This window comes from Labeo rohita, chromosome 4 (genome assembly GCF_022985175.1).
Source record: "Labeo rohita strain BAU-BD-2019 chromosome 4, IGBB_LRoh.1.0, whole genome shotgun sequence".
NCBI classification, from domain to species: domain Eukaryota; kingdom Metazoa; phylum Chordata; class Actinopteri; order Cypriniformes; family Cyprinidae; genus Labeo; species Labeo rohita.
The window spans coordinates 32,435,908-32,458,177 of NC_066872.1; the positions used below are offsets into that span (position 1 = coordinate 32,435,908).

Below are 22,270 nucleotides of genomic sequence, written 5' to 3' on the forward strand. Positions count from 1 at the left end.
TTTTCACACTAGTGCTTCCATTATGTTCCTGTAGCGTTAGCGAGGGCTCGAGTTTAGCTTACACACACTCACACACACCTCGTGTAGCTGGTGGCACAGCACTGTAGCTGGGAGTGCAGCTTTGAGCTCCACAATCCTCCCCGATACGTAATCTGGCCACAAAGTACTGGTGTGTGTCGTTGTTTTGCTGTCTTTGCAAGGTAATGATTGATTTCCTGGCTAGCCAGGCTTGTGTTAGCCAGCACATCTGTTCTGTCCTGTTAAATGCCTTTATTTTTAGACCTCTTCTTGAGTTTTGGTACATGTGTAGCTCTATTTGAGTAAGATTCCGTATGTGTCCTGTCATCTTTTTAGGTCTCCAGTGAAAATGGCTATGAGACAGACTCCTCTCACCTGCTCTGGTCACACCAGACCTGTTGTGGATCTGGCGTTCAGTGGAATTACTCCTTACGGATATTTCCTTATTAGCGCTTGTAAAGGTAGGTGTGTTCTTGAATCTTAAAACCAGCCCTTGATTATAAACCTGGTCTTCTTGCTTTGCATTAAACACTGTTTATAAGTTAGCTGGCTGTAAAATGGATCTAAAAGTTTGTTTTGCAATCCAAAATTGCAGATGGCAAACCTATGTTGCGCCAGGGAGACACAGGGGACTGGATCGGGACGTTCTTGGGTCACAAGGGTGCTGTCTGGGGTGCCACCTTGAATAAAGAAGCTACAAAAGCAGCTACTGCCGCAGCAGATTTTACAGCGTAAGAACAAGCAGTGATAAATTATATGGGTGAAGTAGTATTGGTGAAATGGTATGGAACCGTTTTCTGTTTTTTTTATTTGAATCTGGCAGAAAGGTATGGGACGCTGTCACTGGAGATGAGGTCCTCACTCTGGCGCACAAGCACATTGTGAAATCTGTGAACTTCACACAGGTAAGACTTGATGCAGAGAGCCGGATGTTCACAACAACACTAAATCAGCATATTAGAATGATTTCTAAAGAATTATGTGATGCGGAAGAGTAATATTCAGATTTGAAACTGCAGGAGTTACTTCTATTTTAGAATTAATTCAAATAGAATACAGTTGTAATAAATAAATTTGACTTATTTAAGAATATTTTATTTCCCAATTTAAGTACACTATTGATTCTAATCTTTGGGGTCTGATTTTTAAATGCTGAATTTATTTGATTAAAAATACAGTAAAAACAGCAATGTCTTCATGATTTTGAGTTTTTACTGTATTTTTAATCAAATAAATTCAGCATTTAAAAATCAGACCCCAAAGATTAGAATCAATACTGTACTTAAATTGGGAAATAAAATATTCTTATATAAGTCAAATTTATTTATTTGAAAATATATAATTTATTAGTTTACTTCTTACATTATATATTTTAAATACAGTAGAATAAAGTAATGAAAACAAAACCCTTTCAAGTGATTTCAAATACAAAAAATGTTAACGCTGAACAATATTAAGATTTATTTTCTGATCTCTATAATTCAAACTATGTATGCAACTACTATTTGTGAACCTGGGCCACAAAACCAGTCATAAGACTCATGTTTGTGATGCTGAGATTTATACATTATCTGAAAGCTGCATAAATAATCTTTTCATTGATGTATGGTTTGTTAGGATAGTACAATATTTTGGCAGAGATACAACTATTTGACAGTCTGGAATCTGAGGGTGCAAAAAAAAAAAAAAAAAAAATTGAGAAAATCACCTTTAAAGTTGTCCTTTAAAATTTAGTTTTGCCATCTTTACGGTAGAAAATTTACAGAATATCTTCATGGCATCAAAAGAAAAAAATCGATCACTTTGACCCATACAATGTTTTGTTGGCTACTGCTAGAAATATACCTGTCCTGTGCTACTTACGACTTACGGTTTTGTGGTCCAGGGTTGCATTTGTTTACAACATTAATGATGTCTTTTTTTTAGGAATGTCACTTCATTTCGTGTTTTTAAATAGTCATTTTGTTAAATGAGGAGTTTTTACCAGCATATGTTGAATCAACAGGACAGCAACAGTCTCTTGACTGCAGGGAATGATAAAGTACTACGCATCTATGATCTCGGCAAACCTGAAGCAGGTATGTAAAGTGATTTATTTTGAATTATTTTGATTTTCCAAAATCCAATTCCTATTCATAATTTCTTAAACATAAAATGACATGAAAGACTAAATGGCATTTGTAATACAGAACCCCAGGAGATTGCAGGCCACACCTCTGCCATAAAGAAAGCTCTGTGGTGTAACAATGACCAACAGATTCTCTCGGCTGCTGAGGACAAAACTATCAGGTGAGTGTCCAGAACACAGAGAAAGTCTTTGAATTTTTATTTTGAATGCTTTACATTTTTGCAGACGGATGTTTTATAGGATGTCTGTAAATATTGTATGGTGTCTGATTCTGAGTTTGTGTTGGTTTTCCTATGTAGACTTTGGGACAAGAACACAAAGGAGGCAGTGAAGACACTGTCGTTTGATGCCTCTGTCAGCAGCATGGAGTACGTTCCTGATGGGGAGATACTCGTCATCACGTACGGGAGAACCATCGCCTTCTACAAAGCCCACAGGTAGATGCGTAAAGTGTAAAATGTATTTGGGTAAAATGAATTGAGAACTGAATGTCAAATGATTTCTGTTTGATTTCTTCAGTTTGGAACTGATTAAGACCGTGGACGCCCCTGCTTCCATTCACTCTGCCTCACTGCATCCTGACAAAGACTTCTTTGTGGCTGGAGGAGACGACTTCAAACTTTATAAATATGACTACAGCACCAAAGAGGAAATGGGTAGGAATGTAGTAAAAAATAAAAAAACAAAGCTTATAGATTGTCTCATGAATATATATTTATTTGTTCATGCTTGACATTACGATTATTTCTCTTTCAGAGTCATATAAGGGTCACTTCGGGCCTGTACACTGTGTGCGGTTTAGCCCTGATGGAGAGCTGTATGCCAGTGGCTCAGAGGACGGCACTTTGCGTCTGTGGCAGACAGCTGTAGGAAAAACATACGGCCTGTGGAAATGTGTCCTGCCTGGTAAGTTTACATAGATATTAAAGTGGTTGAATTAAAACTGTATTTGCGATATTGCTTTGTGCAATTTATTTCAATATATGCATGCAACTGCATTCGTTCACACAAAAAACAGCTCATGATCCAGTGGTTTTAGTGTCTCAGAGCAGCTCAGTTTGCAGTAAATGCTACTCTGAGCTTTGGTTGTTTTTATGAACACAAAATGCTCCAACCATCTTTCCAAACTTGTAATAAGAACTTCAGAAGTGCTTATAAATAGTGTTTAACCACAAGTTTTATCTGATTTGATTTCTTTCCTGCTCAAAACGTGCAGCCCTATTAGCAGGTACATTACCAGTCAAAAGTTTTTGAACAGTATGATTTTTAATGTTTTTTTTTTTTTTGTTTTTTTTTAAAGAAGTATCTTCCACTCACCAAGCAAAAACAGTAAAAAATTGAAATATTTTTGCTATTTAAAATAACTGTTTTCTATTTAAAAATAGTTTAAAGTATAATTTATTCTTGGGGTTTCAAAGCTGAATTTTTAGCATCATTACTCCAGTCACATGATCCTTCAGAAATTATTCTAATATTCTGATTTGCTGCTCAAAAACCACTTATTATTATGATGTTGAAAACAGCTGAGTAGAATTTTGTCATGTTTCTTTGAGTAGAAAGTTCAGAAGAACAGCATTTATCTGAAATAGAAATCATTTGTAACATTATAAAAGTCTTTATCATCACTTTTGATCAATTTAAAGCATCCTTGTTAAATATAAGTGCTCATTTCTATCATTTCTTCCCCCCAAAAAATAATACTGACTCCAAGTTTTTGAATGGTATAGTGTATAATATTACAAAAGCTTTTTATTTCAGATTAATCTTTGGATCTTTCTGTTTATTAAAGAATCCTGAAAAAATGTACTGAACTGGTTTAAATATTGATAACAATAATAAAAAAATCTTTCTTGAACAGCAAATCAGCATATTAGACTGATTTTTGAAGGATCATGTGACACTTAAGACAGGAGTGATGATGCTGAAAATTCAGCTTCGATCACAGGAATAAATTACGTTTTAAAACATATTTTTTTAAAAACTTACTGTTCAAAAACTTTTGACTGGTAGTGTATACACACATGAATTGAAAAAATGTAGACTTTATTTCTGAAAGCCAAAACTATACATCCATTATAAGTCTAATATGCTTCTATTAATATGTAACCAAAATAAAACCTTGCAATGAAGGAGAATATTACATTACCTTATAAGCAGCAGAATTCCAGCACTATTGGTAGATTTTGAAACTCTTATGACAGATGTCACTGCCTTTACTTCAGCGATTAGCTGACAAGTGGGTTGTTTTGCCTCTCATTTGCATGATGAAATGCTCTTTCCGCTCTTCTGTCGTTTCCTACAATATCAGGCACGATCCTACCTAAATGAGAATGAATCAAACACATGCTCATCAATAATTCAGTACTAAATTATTTGGTTATTTTTCTGGAAGTCACTCATAGGTCAGGAATAAGTTTCATATGTGGCCTTGTGATTATGTATTCTACATTACAATTTCTCTGTCCTTTTCAGAGGAGCTGTCATCAGAGAACTCTGAAGCGCTGTACTGCCCTCCAGCAGAGATCAAGGCCTAAGTTGGGAGAGAAAGAGGGAGACAACGAAGCAAATGAGGAGAGATCACGGGAGAGGTCAGGGGACAGGACGGGTCAAGGAAACCACACCCCAGCAGAGTGCTGTGCCACCACCCTTCTTCACAAGAGACGGACCGCACTGCCGAGCATGACTTTTGAGCGTGGAGACAAAACCAACATGCACACGTACACGTTGTGGAAATGAGCATCAGGAGACGGCGGTAGAGCTGAGAGTGCTAGTTCAAATGCTAATCCTCCAGCTGCCTGCTCTTTCTTTGATACCCATGATACACCAGTCAGCTCTTTCATAAGCGGTCGGTTTCTGCAGCACTGTGATCACTTTGGTTAAGATTATTTTTTGTTTTTTATTTGGTGTTACAACATGTGCTTTCAGTACATTTCGTTTGTTAATGCAAGAGCTCAATGTTCGGTTTGATAACATCTGAGGAACGTTATTCGAAATGTTATTCAATAGTAGTGTGAATTTGTGGTAAATGTTTTCCATGAGAGCCTGGGAAATACGTAAACGTGTAAAGCTTTAAAGTGACTTAAGTTCTTTAATCATTTTGACTTTGGTTGCAACATATGTTGTATAATTTGGCCAATAAAATGTTAATGACATACCTTTATCAAATTGAAACTCATATTGTGTCTGTTTTTATTAATGAAATAATAAATAGCTTTTTACTGTGATAGTTTGCACTTTAATTACCTGTTAGTTTACAAATACCTATTAGTTTACAAATTTCCAGTCTAGTTGTTAAATAATTTTTATTATTTATTTATTTAAAGTTAGTAAGCGAATCTCTTATAAACAAGTGGTTCAACCCGTCTGTTTATCGCCAGTGATTTTAAATAGTCCAACGACCAATCAGAGCGCTCCTTTCTGCAGGACGCGTCCAATAGGGGTCTCTCTCCTAAGATGGTCACTGATCCCATAAAAGAAATCAGTCTCAGCCAGCGATAGTGTCCTGCTCAAGCCAACAGACATGTCGGAATTTCTGGAGGACCCGTCTGTGCTCACTAAGGATAAGCTTAAAAGTGCACTGCTGGCGAATAATGTGGCTCTGCCGAACGGCGAACAGAGGAAGGACGTGTACGTACAGCTATACTTGAAGAATCTGACCGCGCAAAACAAAAAGAGCAGCGGCGCTCCTGATGTCTTCTCCAGCGACGAGGAACTGCTTCCAGCCCCCGTGGTCTCCAACAGGAGCCGCTCTGGAAGGGTGGGTTGCTCGCTTGCTCGATAATCGATCTTCCTTGGTTTGGAAATGCTTGCTGTCTCGTTATTTGATTTGCATGCAAAATGAATCAAAGTGAGTTCATGCAATTCGCAGTTTCGGATTTTATCATTTGTTTTTAAGTCGTGCGTCTTCTAAAAGCGTGTTTGTTAGAGTGAAATAAAGTGGTTTGTATTATCAGAATAAATAAATCTCTCAAGTGACCGGTTTGCCCATGCACATGTCTCACAAATGAAAACAAACCGGCATGGCGAACTTTACTATGGTGTCCGGTTCGTGAACGAATCGTTATTTTTGAGTTGGATCATTTCAGTGAATCAGTTGAGCTAGATTACAGGTCTGAACGAACAGTTTGAATTACAGGTCTAACGTACAGTTATATATTTATTCAAGGATTAAGAATGCTTTCACCACTAATTAACATAAATGCAAATTATAGTTAGTTTCTAAATGACTTTTTATGAGATGAATCATAGCTGCAAGTACCCTAACTTTGCCTCATGGAATTAAAATATAATAAAACGCACGTAAACACGTCAATCATGTAGTCTAAACAGCACAGATGTATTTATGGTTTTATTTGAACGCGGTAAAGTGTCAAGAATCACGTGTTACGCGATGCCTTTAAAGAATCATTTTTAGAACAGGGTTTTGAAACTAAGCGTTCGAAAGAATCGATTCGAACGCGAGTCTTTTTTCCTGTTACTACAAGGCGACAATTTCCCGCTTAAATTCGTCACTGTGATTGTTTGATTGACGTTTCAGTCAGGTGTTTAAAATGCATTCCGCTGCCAGTTAAAATCATAAATGCATGATTTGTAGAGATTATAACGTCTCGGAATTCTTACTGTGTTATATGTTGTCTCAGTTACACATCTGTTTTAGGCGTGTCCATTCAAGTCACAGGAAACGTAAAAGCCTCAGGTTTAGTGAACGCTTCAGGAAAGATCCATATGTGGAAATTCGTATGTAGCATAATCATAGTAATTTAAAGAAGAAATACACAGGTTTTGATATGCATCTCAATCTGGTTGATGTTGCTGGTTATTATTCTGAGATTCTGAAACTGAGATTTAAACATCTTCTGGAAGCTGAATGAATAAGCTTTCCATTGATGTATAGTTTGTTAGGATAGGAGAATATTTACAAATCTGCAATCTGAGGTTGCAAAAAAAAAAATGGAGAAAATCACCTTCAAATTTGTCCAAATGAAGTTCTCAGCAATGCATATTAATATCAAGTTTTGATATATTTACAGTAGGAGATTTACAAAATATCCTCATGGACCATAATTTTTATTTAATATTCTAATGATTTTTGGCATAAAAGAAAAAGCTATAATTTTAACCCATACTATATATTGTTGACTATTACTACAGATATACCTGTGCTACTTACAACTGGTTTTATAGTCCAGGGTCACATATTTGCTACTCATTTTTAATACCTATAGCTGTTTCATAAACACACAATACAGCCAAGTGTGCACTTGAATAAGTGCAGTGTGGTTATCAATTATCTTTTACCATTTTCCCATCAGGTATGAGGGTGTGTCTGGATTATTTACTACAAGTTTCAAGTTAGTTTTGGTTATTCAGCCAACCCGATTACCTCAACCCTCCACCCAGACATCTACACAGAGTCCTTTTATGTTTTAACAGTGATGTTTGATGTTAAAGGCACCTCTCTTTACACCAGTGCCAGTGAATGAGGTAGTGTGGCCTGTCATTGTGAAATCTTCCTGAATGAGAGTTTCCCTGTTATTAACCCCCTCTTCATCTTGAGTGCCTAGATGTTTTTCTTTAGCCATAAAAATGTCAGTACGTATTTATTAGGTGTGAAAAGACTACTCAGTTGGTAAACAAATCACTTAAATCAGGAATTGTCATTTCAAAGTTTTTAAAAGGCAGCTAGTGTATGTGTTTTATGTATAAAGATGCAATCTGTACTATGAAAATTAGTATTTTAGTATTATAAATATGGTAGATAATGTGTATTTTTATTTACTCTACTCACTGTATTTTCTTTAAGTTTATAATTTTTTATTTTAAATTTTATTCTAATATAGTTGAAAATGGATTTATAATCAACTTTTCATTTTAGTTTAGTTTAATTTATCTCTTGTGGCCCCTAATGAGTCCCTAGACCCTATTTTGAAAACTCCTGACTTAAATAATTGAATAGGAAGTTACAAGTCTAGGAGTTGTACAGTAAAACGAGAGCAGCACAAGACTGTTATCGTAGTGGGGTTGGTCCCTTTATTGAGGAAATACTTTCTTGCGAAAAGGAATTTCTGCTTCGACTGCCAGATGTGTGTGCACTTTGTGCTTCTCTTTAAAGTTGCTGTCTCTCAGATAGTAATTTCAGAACTGTGTGACAAACATTTTTGGCATGCTTTTAATGACACGCATAGTGTACTTCGTTCTCAGTTTTGCATGAGTGATGCCCCATATAGTTGTTTGATCTCATGTTTGACCTCTACAATGCATTGTGAAAGTGTTTAGATTCGATTGTGCTTTTTTGTGTTCAAATAAAACCAGTTTAGAGTAGACGCTGTGATGTAAAAGCCGCAATTGGGTAAATTGTGGGTAACCAATAACATCATGCCTCATTATTGCAAATTTCCAGAGAGCTGATATTTAAATTGAACCACGTGAACCGACAGCATGCTGGTCGGTCTGGTGTAAACCCACAGGACCTGACTTAGCTCAGGACTTGCCCAATCTGGAACTGTTTTTGTAGAAAGGCACTTCCTGGACTGAAAACCCATCTCTGCAGTGACCCATAAAACAGATCTGAAACGTCAAAACATTAACGTCCGAAAAGCAAAAGCTTGCAAGAGAATTTATGCAGAATAAAAAAACAGTTCTTAAAGAATTAGTTCACTTCCAGAATAAAAAATCCTGATAATTTACTCACCCTTATGTCATCAAAGATGTTCATGTCTTTCTTTCTTCAGTCGCAAAGAAATAAAGGTTTTTGAGGAAAACATTCCAGGATTTTTGTCCATAAAGTGGTCTTCAGTGGTGACCAGTGGTTTGAAGGTCCAAACTGCAATTTCAGTGCAGGGCTCTACATGATCCCAGCTGAGAAATAAGGGTCTTATTTAGCAAAATGATGGATCATTTTTTTTTTTTACAAAAAAACATACTTCTTAACCACAAATTGCACTATAGCTCTGTGAAGTGAATGCATGTCTCCACGCATTGCATAATCAAGTTAAAGTCACACATGGTTAGTTCTTCATCTGTATACTTTGGTTCAAAAAAGTGGGTTAACTTCGTCTCATTTTCTCCTCCTACTTCAAAATCGTCTGACATATTTTTTTTTTACCTCTTTTTGTAAAAGGTGTTTGACTTTCTTTGCACATTCACTTTGTAAACACTGGGTCGGTAACGTGATTATGTACGTTATTACGTGAGGGCGGGCTGGTGCGAGATGAGCATTTGTGGTTAAAAAGTATATACATTTTTATTGTTTTAAAAAAATGACTTTGCGTTTTGCTAGATAAGACTGTTATTCCTCAGCTGGGATTGTGTCCCATTGAAACTGCAATTAGGACATTCAACTCGTTGGAGAAATGGAGAAAAAACCTGGAATGTTTTCCTCAAAAAACTTAATTTGTTTGTGACTGAAGAAAGAAAGACATGAACCAAACCCATACCAAAATTTACCAAGATTTTATTATCTAAAAACTCAGTTTGTCTAAATGAAACCTATTTTCCCCCTTTTTCACATGCTGAGTCTGACATTGGCAGAAACTTTATAGGCGTGAGGGTGTTGTCTGGACTAAGGAAAGATTTTTTTTCCCCTCCGTCCTGCTGGAATGCTGTGATTATGAAAGTTTTTTGAGTAGGCAGCGTTCCAGATCAGCCCCTGTGAAGGCCCCTTACTGAAGCTCATGCGCCTTCACGATCTCCTCCTGCCCTTCGTAACAGATTCTCTCCTCCTCCACTTTTGTTTTTACCATTTCTCTTTGGTCACATGCTCGTGTTTGTGGAGCAGAGCTTGACTCCAGGGAATGTGGCTGGATTTGCATTGTTTGTGCTTTGTCCTACTCTGAAAGTCCATGCTCGTGATGCGTCCAGTCCCTAAAGCCACTATCTCTGTGGTGCTTTGCATAAGCATTCATTTTTCATTTCACTGCCTAATTTACTTTCATTAGTAGTTAAATGCCAGACACATGTTTTCTTCATAGGGCTTGTTTTTAAACTCCACCCAGCTGTTTCTCATATAGGTAATAGTGTGTGTGTGTGTGTGTGTAATATGTTTATGGGCTGGAGAATGTAAAGAATGTACTCATATTTTCCTGTGAAACTTGCTTCCTTTTTCGGAGCAAGCTGGGCACTATATTCTCTCACGTCTTGTTAGAGCAACAGGTGTCTAAACATGCCTGACAGGCTCCTGAGTATACACTGAAAACGAGTTGAAATAGTTTCGCATGAGGTCATTTTGACATGCAGTGCTACAACTCTGCAAAGCGCATGCGAGTATTAAACCGAAAATGATCAATCACAGAACTGATGAGGATAATGTGACTTTTCTTCACAGAAAGCCACCAGGAAAACCGACAAAGTTCGTCCTGAGGATGTTGATGTCACTGAACTGAGCAACGAGGGTTTGAAAGACCTGTTACTGAAGTATGGCCTGAATGCTGGACCCATTGTTGGTGAGCCACTTATTGGGTTCAAATTCACAGTGAAGTGCAAATATTGCAAATATTTTAATCGTTTCAACAGTGGCCCCCAAAAGGTATCTGGGCACTTAAGCAATACTTATTATATAGCAAAATATCAAACCATGTGGCTTTTTTTTTTTTTTTATAAAAGACGTGTGGCACAATACAATATAAATCAAAATATTAAAAGTAACTGCAATGAATGTGGCCACTATATGTTAAACGGTATTTGCGAGATATAATAATTAAACCATTATTATTTAAATTTTTTTTTTGACATTTATAGAATTTATTTACCAAAAAACAACAATAAATACAATAAAGTTAAATACACAACACAGTAAATAAATAACGTAATAATAAATTACCTTTTTTGTAAAATCAATTAATTAGACATGCTTTGGATTATTGCAATTTAATGAAACCATTAAAATTAAATCTACAAAATTACAGAAAAAACTGAATTAAACTAAAAAAAAAAAAAAAAAAAACTTATTTCATAGGGCCTTATGTAATGTAATTTTTGTTCACCTAACTTTGTTTAATAAATTGCTGTTAAATTAAAAAGTTTTATGATTTCAATTAATTAGATATGTTTTTTGATTTAATATATATATATTTTTTTCATTTAACCATTAAAGAGTTTTGCAAAATTAAAATGGAAAAAACTGAATCTAGAAAAATTAAAATGGAAAAAACAGAATTTGGGAAAAAGTAAAACGTATTTTATAGGGCCATATAAATTACACTTTTGTTAAACTTTTAATAAATTGCTGTTAAATTGTGGTAGTTTTATGATTTCAATTAATTAGACATGCTTTTTGTTTAATATAACCATTAAAATCATGAAATTGAAAAGGAACAGAATCCAGAAAAAAAAAAAAAAAACTAGTATTTGGAAAAAAATATATAGAACCGATTTCATAGGGTCATATCTATGGACTAAATTCTAACAGACTAAATTAAACACAATTAAATGTTGCTGTAAATAAAAATACAGTGAACTGTAAGCATAGCTAAGGTCACTTTTTTTTTTTTTTTTTTTTTTTTTTGTTTTTTTTTTTAAACGTAAGGACCTCAAAAACAAATCCTATAAAAACCTCATGAAATATAGCATTTCATGAGGTTAAATAAAACCTTGTCTTATCACAGTGCAAAACAACCAACCAAAAAAGATTTTGGTATTGTGCAAGGCTATCAGTAGATCAACAGTTTCACCAAGCATGCAGCTTTGCATGTTTATCCAACTCTGGCCTGAATGGTTATAATGTCCTTAAATGGGTGTTAGAAAGCTCTTCAGATAAAGCAACAGACTTTCTCACAGCTTGTTTTGAATAGGGCAGAACCCTTTCATGATGGTAAGGAAATTTTTTTTTTTTTAAATCAAACAATATATTTCACCAATGTTGTTCGTCATGCTCAGAAGAACTTTACTGATTTGATGCTGAGATTACCCAATGTCGTCTTCACATCAGCATCCACTCGGAAGGTTTACGAGAAGAGGCTTCAGAAGCTGTTGGATCAAGGTCCTCCTGAGACTGTGGCTCCTCCCTCAGAGACATCACAAACAGACGGCAGCCAGAACGGCAACACAGACTCAGACCAGTACAGCGACAAGGAAGAAGGTAATGGATGAACAGATCCCTTTATTTAAGCATGTACTTATAGAAATGCATGAGATCTATTATGTCCCTTTTTCCAATATGTAAGTCTCAGGTGTCCCTAGAATGCGCCTGTGAAGTTTCAGCTCAAAATACCCCACAGATCATTTATTATACAATTTTTAAAATGCTTATTTTGAATGGAAGCAGAAATGAGCTGTGCCTTTTCAGCTTGTATCTCAGATGTTCCACCAAAAAACATCTGTTTGGTTTTGATCATGTCTATCGCGCTGAAAACATGTATTTTAAAGCCATATCAGTTTAAACTTCTGATATACGGTTTTCTGAGTGCACACATCCGAAGTCACACGACACGCGAGTACTAAACTAAGTTTTCTTTCATGTCTTATTGTGCTTAAACAGTCAAATACACACAAGTTTATGTTAAAAACACACAGGAGTTACAAAAACAGTCAGTTATGTCTGTGAAGGTAAACAGCTGGGAAAGAAATCACGTTTATTTTAGATCTGTGTGGCAGCAGCATAATATACAGTAAATAAATCAATAAATCTATCAATAAATCTCCTCTGAGGCTGTGCTAAAGACAGAACAGTTAGCATGCTTTGCTCGAACTTTTGCCATAGTACACCGTTGTCACTTACGAAAACACAATGGCGGTGCCATGGGTAGAAAAGTGCAGATTAATGGGCGGTAATGTTATAATAAGATCCCATTTCTGTGTCACGTGGGGAGCGAAATATGAGCAGCTCTTTTTTTTCAGAAGCTTGCAGAAAAAGGCTTACCAAAGCAAATTTACTGGGTTGTTCTATTTCATGTTTTCAAGGTTGGTAGATGCACCGGGGACCTGATTATAGCAGTTAAACAAGGAAAAAGTCAGATTTTCATGGCATCACCTCTTTTGATTATTTGTCAGAAACGGTAGCTCCAGCCCCTGTGTTTGTGCCCGAACCTGAGCCGGACGTAGAACCCGAGCCGATCCCAGTTGTGGAGAGACCTGTCAGGAGCAGAGGGAAACTGCCCGTGACCAGCAGAACACGCAGTGGCCAGCACAACAGGGTGAGGATAAAACCTGTGCATTGTTCTTTATGCTTATGCTTTTCCTTTTTTTGCTTCTTTTGTACATCAGCCAAAATGCTTCTCAGTTAAATCAAACTGTTTAATCCGTTTAACCTGCAACAAAGGAAGTGTGCTGTTTAGTCTAGTGGTTGAGCTATGTCGATATCTGGAGAGCAAGGGTGCAGATATATAGTTGAAATCAAAAGTTTACATACACCTTGTAGAATCTGCAAAATGTTAATTATTTTACCAAAATAAGAGGGATTATACAAAATGCATGTGTGTGTGTGTTTTCTGTTTGTTTGTTTTTTAATTTAGTACTGACCTGAATAAGATATTTTACAAAAGATGTTTACATATAGTCCACAAGAGAAAATAATAGATGAATGTATAAAAATGAGTCTGTTCAAAAGTTTACGTATTTTAACTTTGTTGTTGTTGTCGTTAAACTGCCTGCTGTTCTTCAGAAAATTCCTTCAGGTCCCACAAATTCTTTGGTTTTTCAGCATTTTTGTGTATTTAAACCCTTTCCAACAATGACTGTGTGATTTTTGACATCCATCTTTTCACACTGAGGACAACTGAGGGATTCATATGCAACTATTATGAAAAGCTGCAAACACTCACTGATGCTCCAAAAAAAAAAAAAAAAAAACATGCAATAGGAGCCAGGGGTGAAAACTTTTAGAATTTGAACAACAGGGTAAATTTAACTTTTGTCTTCTGGGAAACATGTATGTTCTGTAGCTTCTGAAGGGCAGTACTAAATGGAAAAAAAGTTTATAAGTTTACAGTCTGGCTCTTAATGCATCATGTTTTATTCTGAAGCATGAGTGAGTGAAAGAATCTGTGGGACCTGAAGAACAGCGGGCAGTTTAACTGTTCAGGACGAACAAGGAACCCATGAACAACTATCACTAAAAAAAAAAAAAACTGTGGATCATTCATGTAACAACACAGTATTAAGAATTAAAACTTATGAACAGGGTAATTTTTATAAATGCAACTATTATTTTCTCTTGTGTACTGAATGTAAATGCTTTTTGTGAAATATCCTATTTAGGTCTGTACTAAATAAAAAAAAATAAATAAATAACAAGCATCTTCTATGATCCCTCTTATTTTGGTAAAATAAATAACATTTAGCATATTCTGTAAGGTGTATGAAAACTTCAACTGTATGTATTAATCAGCCTGGCCAAAGTTGTGATTACGTGGCAAATGAAGCAAAATCTACAGACTGAAGATATGTTCACATGATTTCAATTACATCTAGCACCCCCACTGTCTCATATCCCTTTCCTTTTTCACTTTAGCTTCAACTTGGCCCAGACTTTAATCCTCTTTTATCTTCTTATTCCCTCCCTTCCTCAAGACGTGTTTGGGTTTCTCATTCCGCTGTGACTTTACTCGGTCTTGCATCTCTGTGTAGACTTGTTCAGGTCACTTGTAAACAAATGACCCAAGAGGATACTCTCATCAAAGACTTCTTATTTTCTAAGGATCTTGATTCGCATAAAAGCTGTTTCTTAGTACAATCGTTGCATCCTGTTGGCTTTTACTGTTAAAAAAAAAAATCTCTAATACAAACAGTTGCAAAAATGTTTCCATGTGATGTTCCCACCTGCATATTTTCCCAGCATTATCTGTTCAGGGTTCAGTAGCACCACCTGGTGTAGAAGAGATCTGACCTACTGCATGTGGTCATATGACCACTCCACATTTGAATGTTGTCATACCTGCTGTCAATATCAGATAACCCATTTACTTCTGTATGGAAAGTTCTAGATCTTTTGTTGTGTGATGCGTAGGATGATGAGGAAGACGCGCAGGAGGAAGATTTGCCGGTTTTGAACATTAAGAGAAAGTTGAAAAGAGCTTCTCACAGGCTGGATCAGATGGTTCCTGCAAGCGACGACACTGTAACGCAATCTGTGGTTATGATACTAATGTGCATCACCTGGTTTATGGGTGTGGTTATGAAGTTAAAAAAGAACATTTGTGTTTGCACACGGGTGAACAGGGTTTGCTTGAGCTCAAATTTGTTTCACAAATGAGCCAAGGCCATAATATACTTTTGTTACTCCAAAGTAAGTGAGGTGTGTATGCATGGGTGGTGTTTTCAGGAGAACTCTGAGCTCTCGTCTGCAGAACACTTTCCTGTTTCTCAAGACAGGAGGAGAACAGGACCTGTGGTAGGTGTCCATGACACTGGTGTAGTGCCAACTGCCTACGTTATTAGGCTGATTTCATGAACATGCTTTTATCCTTACATTAAAGGCAGAAAGAAAAGAGTCCAGACCTTTGCTCAAAGACAGGACGTCAAAGCTCTCATCTAAGACGGAGTCTCTGAGACGGCGCAGCGCACCAGTCCGCTCATTTCGGCCTGATTTGAATGAGGTTCCTGTCACTGATAAGGTCTTGTTCTGCTTAAAAAAAATCCTCATATGAGACTTCAGTTTGACATGAAAGGCAAAACTATTGACGTTCTCAATGAAATTCTATCATTTACTCAGTTTTTTCAAACCTGTTTGAGCGAGTTTCTTCTGTTGAACACAAGAGATAGTTGGAAGAATGTTGGTAACCAAACTAGCGCTGCACGATTCTGGATAATTTGAGAGTTATGTTTTGGTTTTGTTTTTGTTTTTTTTGTTCTTTTGTTGAAACAAACTCTCCCACGAGTCTGAACTAAGCAAAATAACATCTAATTTCCTAGAGGCTGTAACTAAATATTAATTATTTTCCTCAAAATGTTTAATTCATTTGAATGAATTTTTGAAAAACGACTTGTTCATAAGTACTTCAGTTCAGATTCAATGACAAATTTAACAGTCTTGTCACCACCTAATGGCAAAACAGTGTAATCGAATTGTAATCGACAAACGTTATTTGAAGCGCAGATTTTAAGCAAAAATAACTATGAATATAGCTGCAAGCAGCGATTACCGGGGTTCAAGCGTTTTAAGGCATTTAAGCACATATGTGACCCTGGACCGTAAAACCAGTCATGAGTGTCACTTTTTCGATTGCAATTTATGCATCATCCGAAAGCTGAAGAAATAAATTTTCCATTGATGTATAGTTTGTCAGGATAGGACAAACTTTGGCGCAGATACAACTATTTGAATATCTAGAATCTGAGGGCGCAAAAAAATCTAAATATTGAGAAAATCGCCTTTAAAGTTGTCCAAATGAAGTTCTTGGCAATGCATATTACTAATCAAAAGTTAGGTTTTGATATATTTACGGTAGGAAATTTACAAAATATTTTCATGGAACATGATCCTTGGTTAATATCCTAATGATTTTTGGCATAAAAGAAAAATTGATCATTTTGAATCATACAATGTATTTTTGGCTATTGCTACAAATATACCTGTGCTACTTAAGACTGGTTTTGTGGTCCAGGGTCACATGGAAAAAGACCTTATTTAGCAAGCCAGTAACCACCTAAATCAGGGGTGCCCAACCATGTTCCTGGAGCTCGACCTTCCTGCAGAGTTTAGTTCCAACCCTAATCAAACACACCTGTCTGTAATTATCAAGTGCTCTTTGAGATCCTAATTAGCTGGTTCAGGTGTGTTTGGTCAGGGTTGGAGCTGAGCACTGCAGAAAAGTCAATCTCCAGGACCAGGGTTGCGCACCACTGACCTAAATCAATGATTTTAAAAAAGTATTTTTGGTAAATCCAGGTACTTTACCATAAAAATATTACATTTTTTTTAACATTTATGACTGTTAGAGCGCCAGCTGTGGTCTGATCTCCTTAAAACTTTGCATGCTTGTGTAGAATCGTATGTCGCATATACTCGCCTGGTTTCATGAAAGTTTAGGTCCTTTAGGTCCTTTAGGCTTTATAGGGTTTGGGGACAGACCCTTTTGTAAACGACCCCATTATAGCTTCCCAAAGGGTACATTTCAACTTCTTTTTGATAATTATCAATTTAGAGAGACCAAAGAAATGCACTGCAGTGTTTTTTTTTCTAGTTCACCAAAGTAGGTTTTTGACATCTCCTCAGTCATTTAACAAACGATTTAATTGACAGCGGTGGTTCTAGAAGCAAAGTTGTCAGGAATGAGGAGTTCTATCGTATGATACAAATATAATGTGTATGTGCGAAAAACTGCTCGACTTGCAATCGTAGAGCAACCAGTCCCCCCACGGGCCAATTCCTTTCAAATTTCTCTCAGACCTTTGGGCCGTGAGTTGAGCAGGCCCACTGAGTTTCATTACGATCTGCCTCCATTAACCTTGTCTAATAGGTGCTCAAACTTCATCGGCCAATGGCAGCCATGTTTTTTGAGTAACGCAAATGTCCTTACAGACACCTGTGACTCTCCAGACCAAGATTGGAAAAATGGTTCTGTAGGGTATAGCCATTTTGATGTGTTTTTTTGGTTTGGGAGTTATGAGCGATTTCGTACTTTTGTTTGCTGTAGCGCCCCCGTCAGGCCGATTGGGGTGAGCCTTGGTCACGTTGTAGGTGGAGTGAGTACTACCATGCCTCCAAGTTTCACGTCTCTACGACTCTCGGTTTGCTCTGCACGATCTGTTTTACTTGGAGATCGCTGATCCGTGACCATTCCAACAATTAGAATAGGGTTTCAGTGCTACCAACGTTATTTAAAATATCATCCTTTGTGTTCAACAGAAGAAAAATTATGATAGGTTCAGAACATGTCTCATTTGTTTTGTATCGAAATAATTTCTTGTAGGACTTCTCTGAGCACTCAGTGTTGAAAGAGGTCTCTGTTCCTCTGGTGAGGATGAAAGCACAAGCTTTGGTAGGTTCAGAAGAACCCACACACATGGACATGACGATGCAGCTCATATTCTAGTGCCACAGTGTTTCTAATGGTGTCTCATTAAAGGCAGAACCAAAGGATCCCAAACACTCAAAGCGCTCCTCCATGTCTGCGACTGACTGGTTGGAATCACTAAAATGTCTCGACTCTCCTTACAAGTCTGGTTTAAATGGCGCCACTCCTGTTGACAAGGTGCCAGCCCTCTATAAATCTTTCATGTCTTTCAACTTGAGATTGAAAACGTTATGTTTAATAGAGTTGGTGATTGTTTTTGTGTCACTCACATGTCTTTGTAGTTTGATGAGAAAGCTGCTGAAAGCGGTTCTCCTCTGATTAGACCTTCAAATCGAGAGCCGCTAGTTTCCCTGCTTAATACTGCTTGTGTTGAGGTGAAGATACACACACATACACACACACACGTCCATCGTTAGTTAATGCTTTTAGCTCTAAATCATTGTATATTAGATGTCAAACCACCTTTTTGTACTTTTGCCCACCTGAAAATGCATATTTATGCAACACAAAGAATTTTTACTTAAATTTTTCGTAATCTCAGGTGGATAGCCAGGGTATGCAGAACATGCTGAGCTGTAAATCATCTGCCCGTGCTCCTGTGGTATGTCTCACGGCAATCTCTAGTTGTTTAAAACAATTATTTTAGTAGCTCACAAGGTTCTGTTTCCTCTCTGAAGGTACAGGAAGTCAAATCTGTCACTGTATCGAAGCTCTCAAAGCCTCATTTGAGTCAAAACAAACCATCCAAATCCTTAATAGACATGGTGAGCCGCCTTTCACCTTCCTGTGATGGCCAAAGAGATGTTTTCCCATCACACTCAGTTTCTTTTAGGGATACTGCGTCCCGTATGGCTGAGGACTCTCTTCCTGTCTTGTATGACATTTCCCAGGTTTGCAGTTTATTAATTGTTCCTTTATGGACGTTTGTTACAAATATAATGTGAGTTTCTAGTTCTAATTTACATTGTTGGTTTATCAGGAGAGCTTTGGCTCACCAAAGACTGAGCCCAAGACTAGACAGTCCAAAATAACACCTTTCTTTTCCCAAATCACTCCTGTCCGAGAATTGGACCGAATTGATAGCAGCCAGATGGAGACGCCAAAGACAGCGACGGTAATTTCATGAGGTGTATGGTGTTTGGTTTCACAGGTGTGTAAAGGTGATGAGGAAATTTGGGATTCGCAGGTTTGGGATTTAAGAATCACTTAGGTTGTGCACAGCTGTGGTGTTACATAACGGCTTTTTTTCGTTTTTAAAGTGAAAGGTGACAGCATAGATATTTAATATCGCAACACTTGTGGTGGTTTTATATCCCAGTGTTCACATCTTTTGTGGCTCTGTCTTTGTGTGCAGGTTGAAAAGGTGTCAGCTATTGATCAGACTCCGCGGACGGTAGAGAGAGATGTGCTTAAAGATATCTTTCCCACTGAAAACCTCAACACCCCTACTGGAATCAGGTATGAGGGGAAGAAGTTTTTAGCATTTGCTCTGATCAAACACCAGAGCCTTATGTATTGGGGACAAACAAAATAAGAGTGTCCATGTCTTTAAAAAAAAGCTCCCTTTATACTTATGCAATTGTAAAGAACAAAATTGATTTAATTCAAAAATATCTAATAAAAAATAACTGTACATTTCTATCATTTTTAATGCATACACCCAAACAACAGATAGGTTTAGATAAATAATAAGTAGCGAAAGATTCCAAACTAACAGAATTTTTTAAACGTATGGACAAAGTAAAAGTATTTTTTGGAAAAGTATGTGTATTTTTGTTTTATTTATTTATTCATTTATTTATTTATTTTATTTTTTTTGTAAAAGAAGGTAAATTTCCTTGATGCCAGATTTTCTGAAATATTAAGAATGATCAATATTTTTGTATACAAGGTAAATTTCATTGCTAAATTTTCTAAAATATTAAGAATTAAATTTTTTTGTAAAACAAGGTAAACTTTCTTTTTGCTGAATTTTCTAAAATATTAGGACTTTTTCTTAAACAAGGTAAATTTCGCTGATGCAGATTTTCTCAAACATTTATACATAGTTTTTTGTAAGAGAAGGTAAACTTCCTTGATGCAAAATTTTCTGAAATATTAAGACTTACCACATTTTTTTTAAAACAAGGTAAATTTCCTTGATGCAAATTTTCTAAAATATTAAGACTTATCACATTTTTTTATTTAACTGTGTATATTTCCTTGATGCAGTTTTTTTTATTATTATTATTATTATTATTAAGAACATTTTTGTAAGACTGTAAACTTCCTTGATGCAAACATTTCTAAAATATTAAGACTTGGCTTTTTTTTTTTTAATTAAACAAGGAAAATTTCCTTGATGCAAAATGTTCTAAAACAGGGGTGTCCAAACTCTTTCCTGGAGAGCTGCTGTCCTGCAGAGTTTAACTAATTAAATACACCTGAATCAGCTAATCAAGCTCTTACCAGGCATACTAGAAACTTCCAGGCAACTGTGCTGAAGTAAGTTGGAGCTAAACTCTACAGGACATCAGCCCCCCGGGAAAGAGTTTGGAGACCTCTTTAATAAAATATTCAGAATTGTTTTCAGAGAATCTATCATGAGTTTAACTTTTCAAATGTATTTTTAGTGCCACCTGTCGTCGACCAATCAGAGGAGCAGCTGGCAGGCCCCTGGTTGGTGACACATGGCTGGACGAATCCCGTCTCCGTCTTAAGGAGCTCAGAGAAACCAGCTTCTCCTCCTCCTCCACCTACACAGAGACCCGATCCGTTCCACGTGTGGCCGCCGTCCCTCTAACCGCTTCCAAGCCCGTGGCGCCCCCTGCTGTGAAGACCAGAGCACGACGCAGCCTGCCGGTGTGGGTGCAGCTTCTGCTGCTCAGTGTGGTCGCAGGATTCCTATTCTTTATCTACCAGGCCATGGAGACTAATGAGATTGGACTCTTCAAGCAGAGCGGAGCAGATGAGAGCACCAGCAAATGAATGTCATGCGCATCACCCCACACTTTGCCCTCTTTATCATACTCAGCCAGTACGTCTCTTTGTCGATCCAGCAGCCGTGGACTTTTACCTGCGATCTTTATGGATTCATACAAAGACAGAAATGCAGAGCTTTTGCATCATATGTCTGCTTATGGCTCTTTTCCAAATGAACCGGTTTAGAGGAATGAAATGTTTTAATTTTAAAACAGTGACTTTTCTTGCCTTTGTATGTTTGTTTGTTTTTCATTTGTACTTTATTTTACAGATTAATGTTGGTGCTGTCCATGAATGGGAGTCTGAGTTGAAGTGTTGAAGGAGTTGGCTAAATACACTTGTTTAGTTTGTAAACTACATTTAGCTCTACTTGTGACAATATTTTTGCATTTATTCTCACATGTAGCTCTTTAAAGGTGCCGTATCCATCTAAACATTGGTGCCCCTTGTAGTATTTATGTATGTTGTCGGGATACAAATATTTTCAATAAACTGTTTTGCAATGTAAGGTTATTTTAATATTTTTATTATTTTATTATCAGTTGAATTTTTATTTCAGGATCTTGGAGTTACAAGTAGTTTTATAAAATGTTAATTAATTTGAACAGCCTAATAACACAAATTGAGAGTTTGCAACAAAAACTGGGTTGTCTAGTTAAGAAGATTTTGAAAAACATGCTCTATCCACCTTATTTTTCCTGTGAGAGCGGGTCTTGTCCACGTCCAGCTATTTTTAGCTGTACAAAACGGCTAGTTTTTGTTAATAAAATTGGTGTGTCTTACCATATTATTTTCATATATTATCTTAATTACGAACACACTGGTTTGTAGTACAAACAGTTTTACCATTTACTGCACATTATTATTCTCGTTTTATCCCTGTATTGGCTAATGAACCGGAATGAGCCTATAGGCTTACTTCCTCGTTGAAGAATAATAAGGTGGATAAATTGTCACTATTAAAAGTTAAAGTCTGGGTAAAGGCAATTCAGAGAATTGTTTCTAAACACATAAACGGCAAAAATGTGTTGTTGAAAACACGTTACAAAGACTGAACGATGTAGTTCTGAATTGTGGAGTGGACCCTTAAATGGTTTTTAACTATTTGTGTTCAGGATTTTTTTTTTTGGGGCGGAGCTGAAATCATGATGCACTTGCATCACTGAGCATGGCCCCGCCCCTAACACTATTATAGTAACTAGAGCGTATTAGC

At 36.7% G+C, this 22,270-nt stretch overlaps 2 protein-coding genes across 4 annotated transcripts; both read left to right on the forward strand.

Moving 5' to 3' along the window:
• Window positions 1-5,317, forward strand: strap (serine/threonine kinase receptor associated protein). Its single transcript, XM_051108560.1, has 10 exons — window positions 1-200; window positions 355-479; window positions 614-749; window positions 842-923; window positions 2,024-2,096; window positions 2,208-2,307; window positions 2,446-2,583; window positions 2,666-2,802; window positions 2,903-3,052; window positions 4,619-5,317. The coding sequence occupies exons 2-10, from the start codon at window positions 368-370 to the stop codon at window positions 4,678-4,680; spliced, it is 990 nt and encodes a 329-aa protein (XP_050964517.1). The 5' UTR covers window positions 1-200; window positions 355-367; the 3' UTR covers window positions 4,681-5,317.
• Window positions 5,318-5,601: 284 nt separating this feature from the next.
• Window positions 5,602-22,106, forward strand: tmpoa (thymopoietin a). Of its 3 annotated transcripts, none has more exons than XM_051108416.1 (15): window positions 5,602-5,903; window positions 10,470-10,587; window positions 12,072-12,221; window positions 13,133-13,275; window positions 15,087-15,197; window positions 15,402-15,470; window positions 15,556-15,675; window positions 17,992-18,060; window positions 18,148-18,273; window positions 18,378-18,470; window positions 18,638-18,697; window positions 18,774-18,986; window positions 19,076-19,210; window positions 19,451-19,554; window positions 20,709-22,106. In XM_051108416.1, the coding sequence occupies exons 1-15, from the start codon at window positions 5,667-5,669 to the stop codon at window positions 21,061-21,063; spliced, it is 2,103 nt and encodes a 700-aa protein (XP_050964373.1). In that variant the 5' UTR covers window positions 5,602-5,666; the 3' UTR covers window positions 21,064-22,106. The 3 variants fall into 3 exon arrangements, with proteins under 3 accessions (XP_050964373.1, XP_050964372.1, XP_050964374.1); XM_051108415.1 differs by having other exon boundaries at window positions 5,603-5,903; window positions 15,556-15,693; XM_051108417.1 differs by lacking the exons at window positions 15,087-15,197; window positions 15,402-15,470; window positions 15,556-15,675; ... (4 more) ...; window positions 18,774-18,986; window positions 19,076-19,210 and having other exon boundaries at window positions 5,604-5,903.
• Window positions 22,107-22,270: the final 164 nt, after the last annotated feature.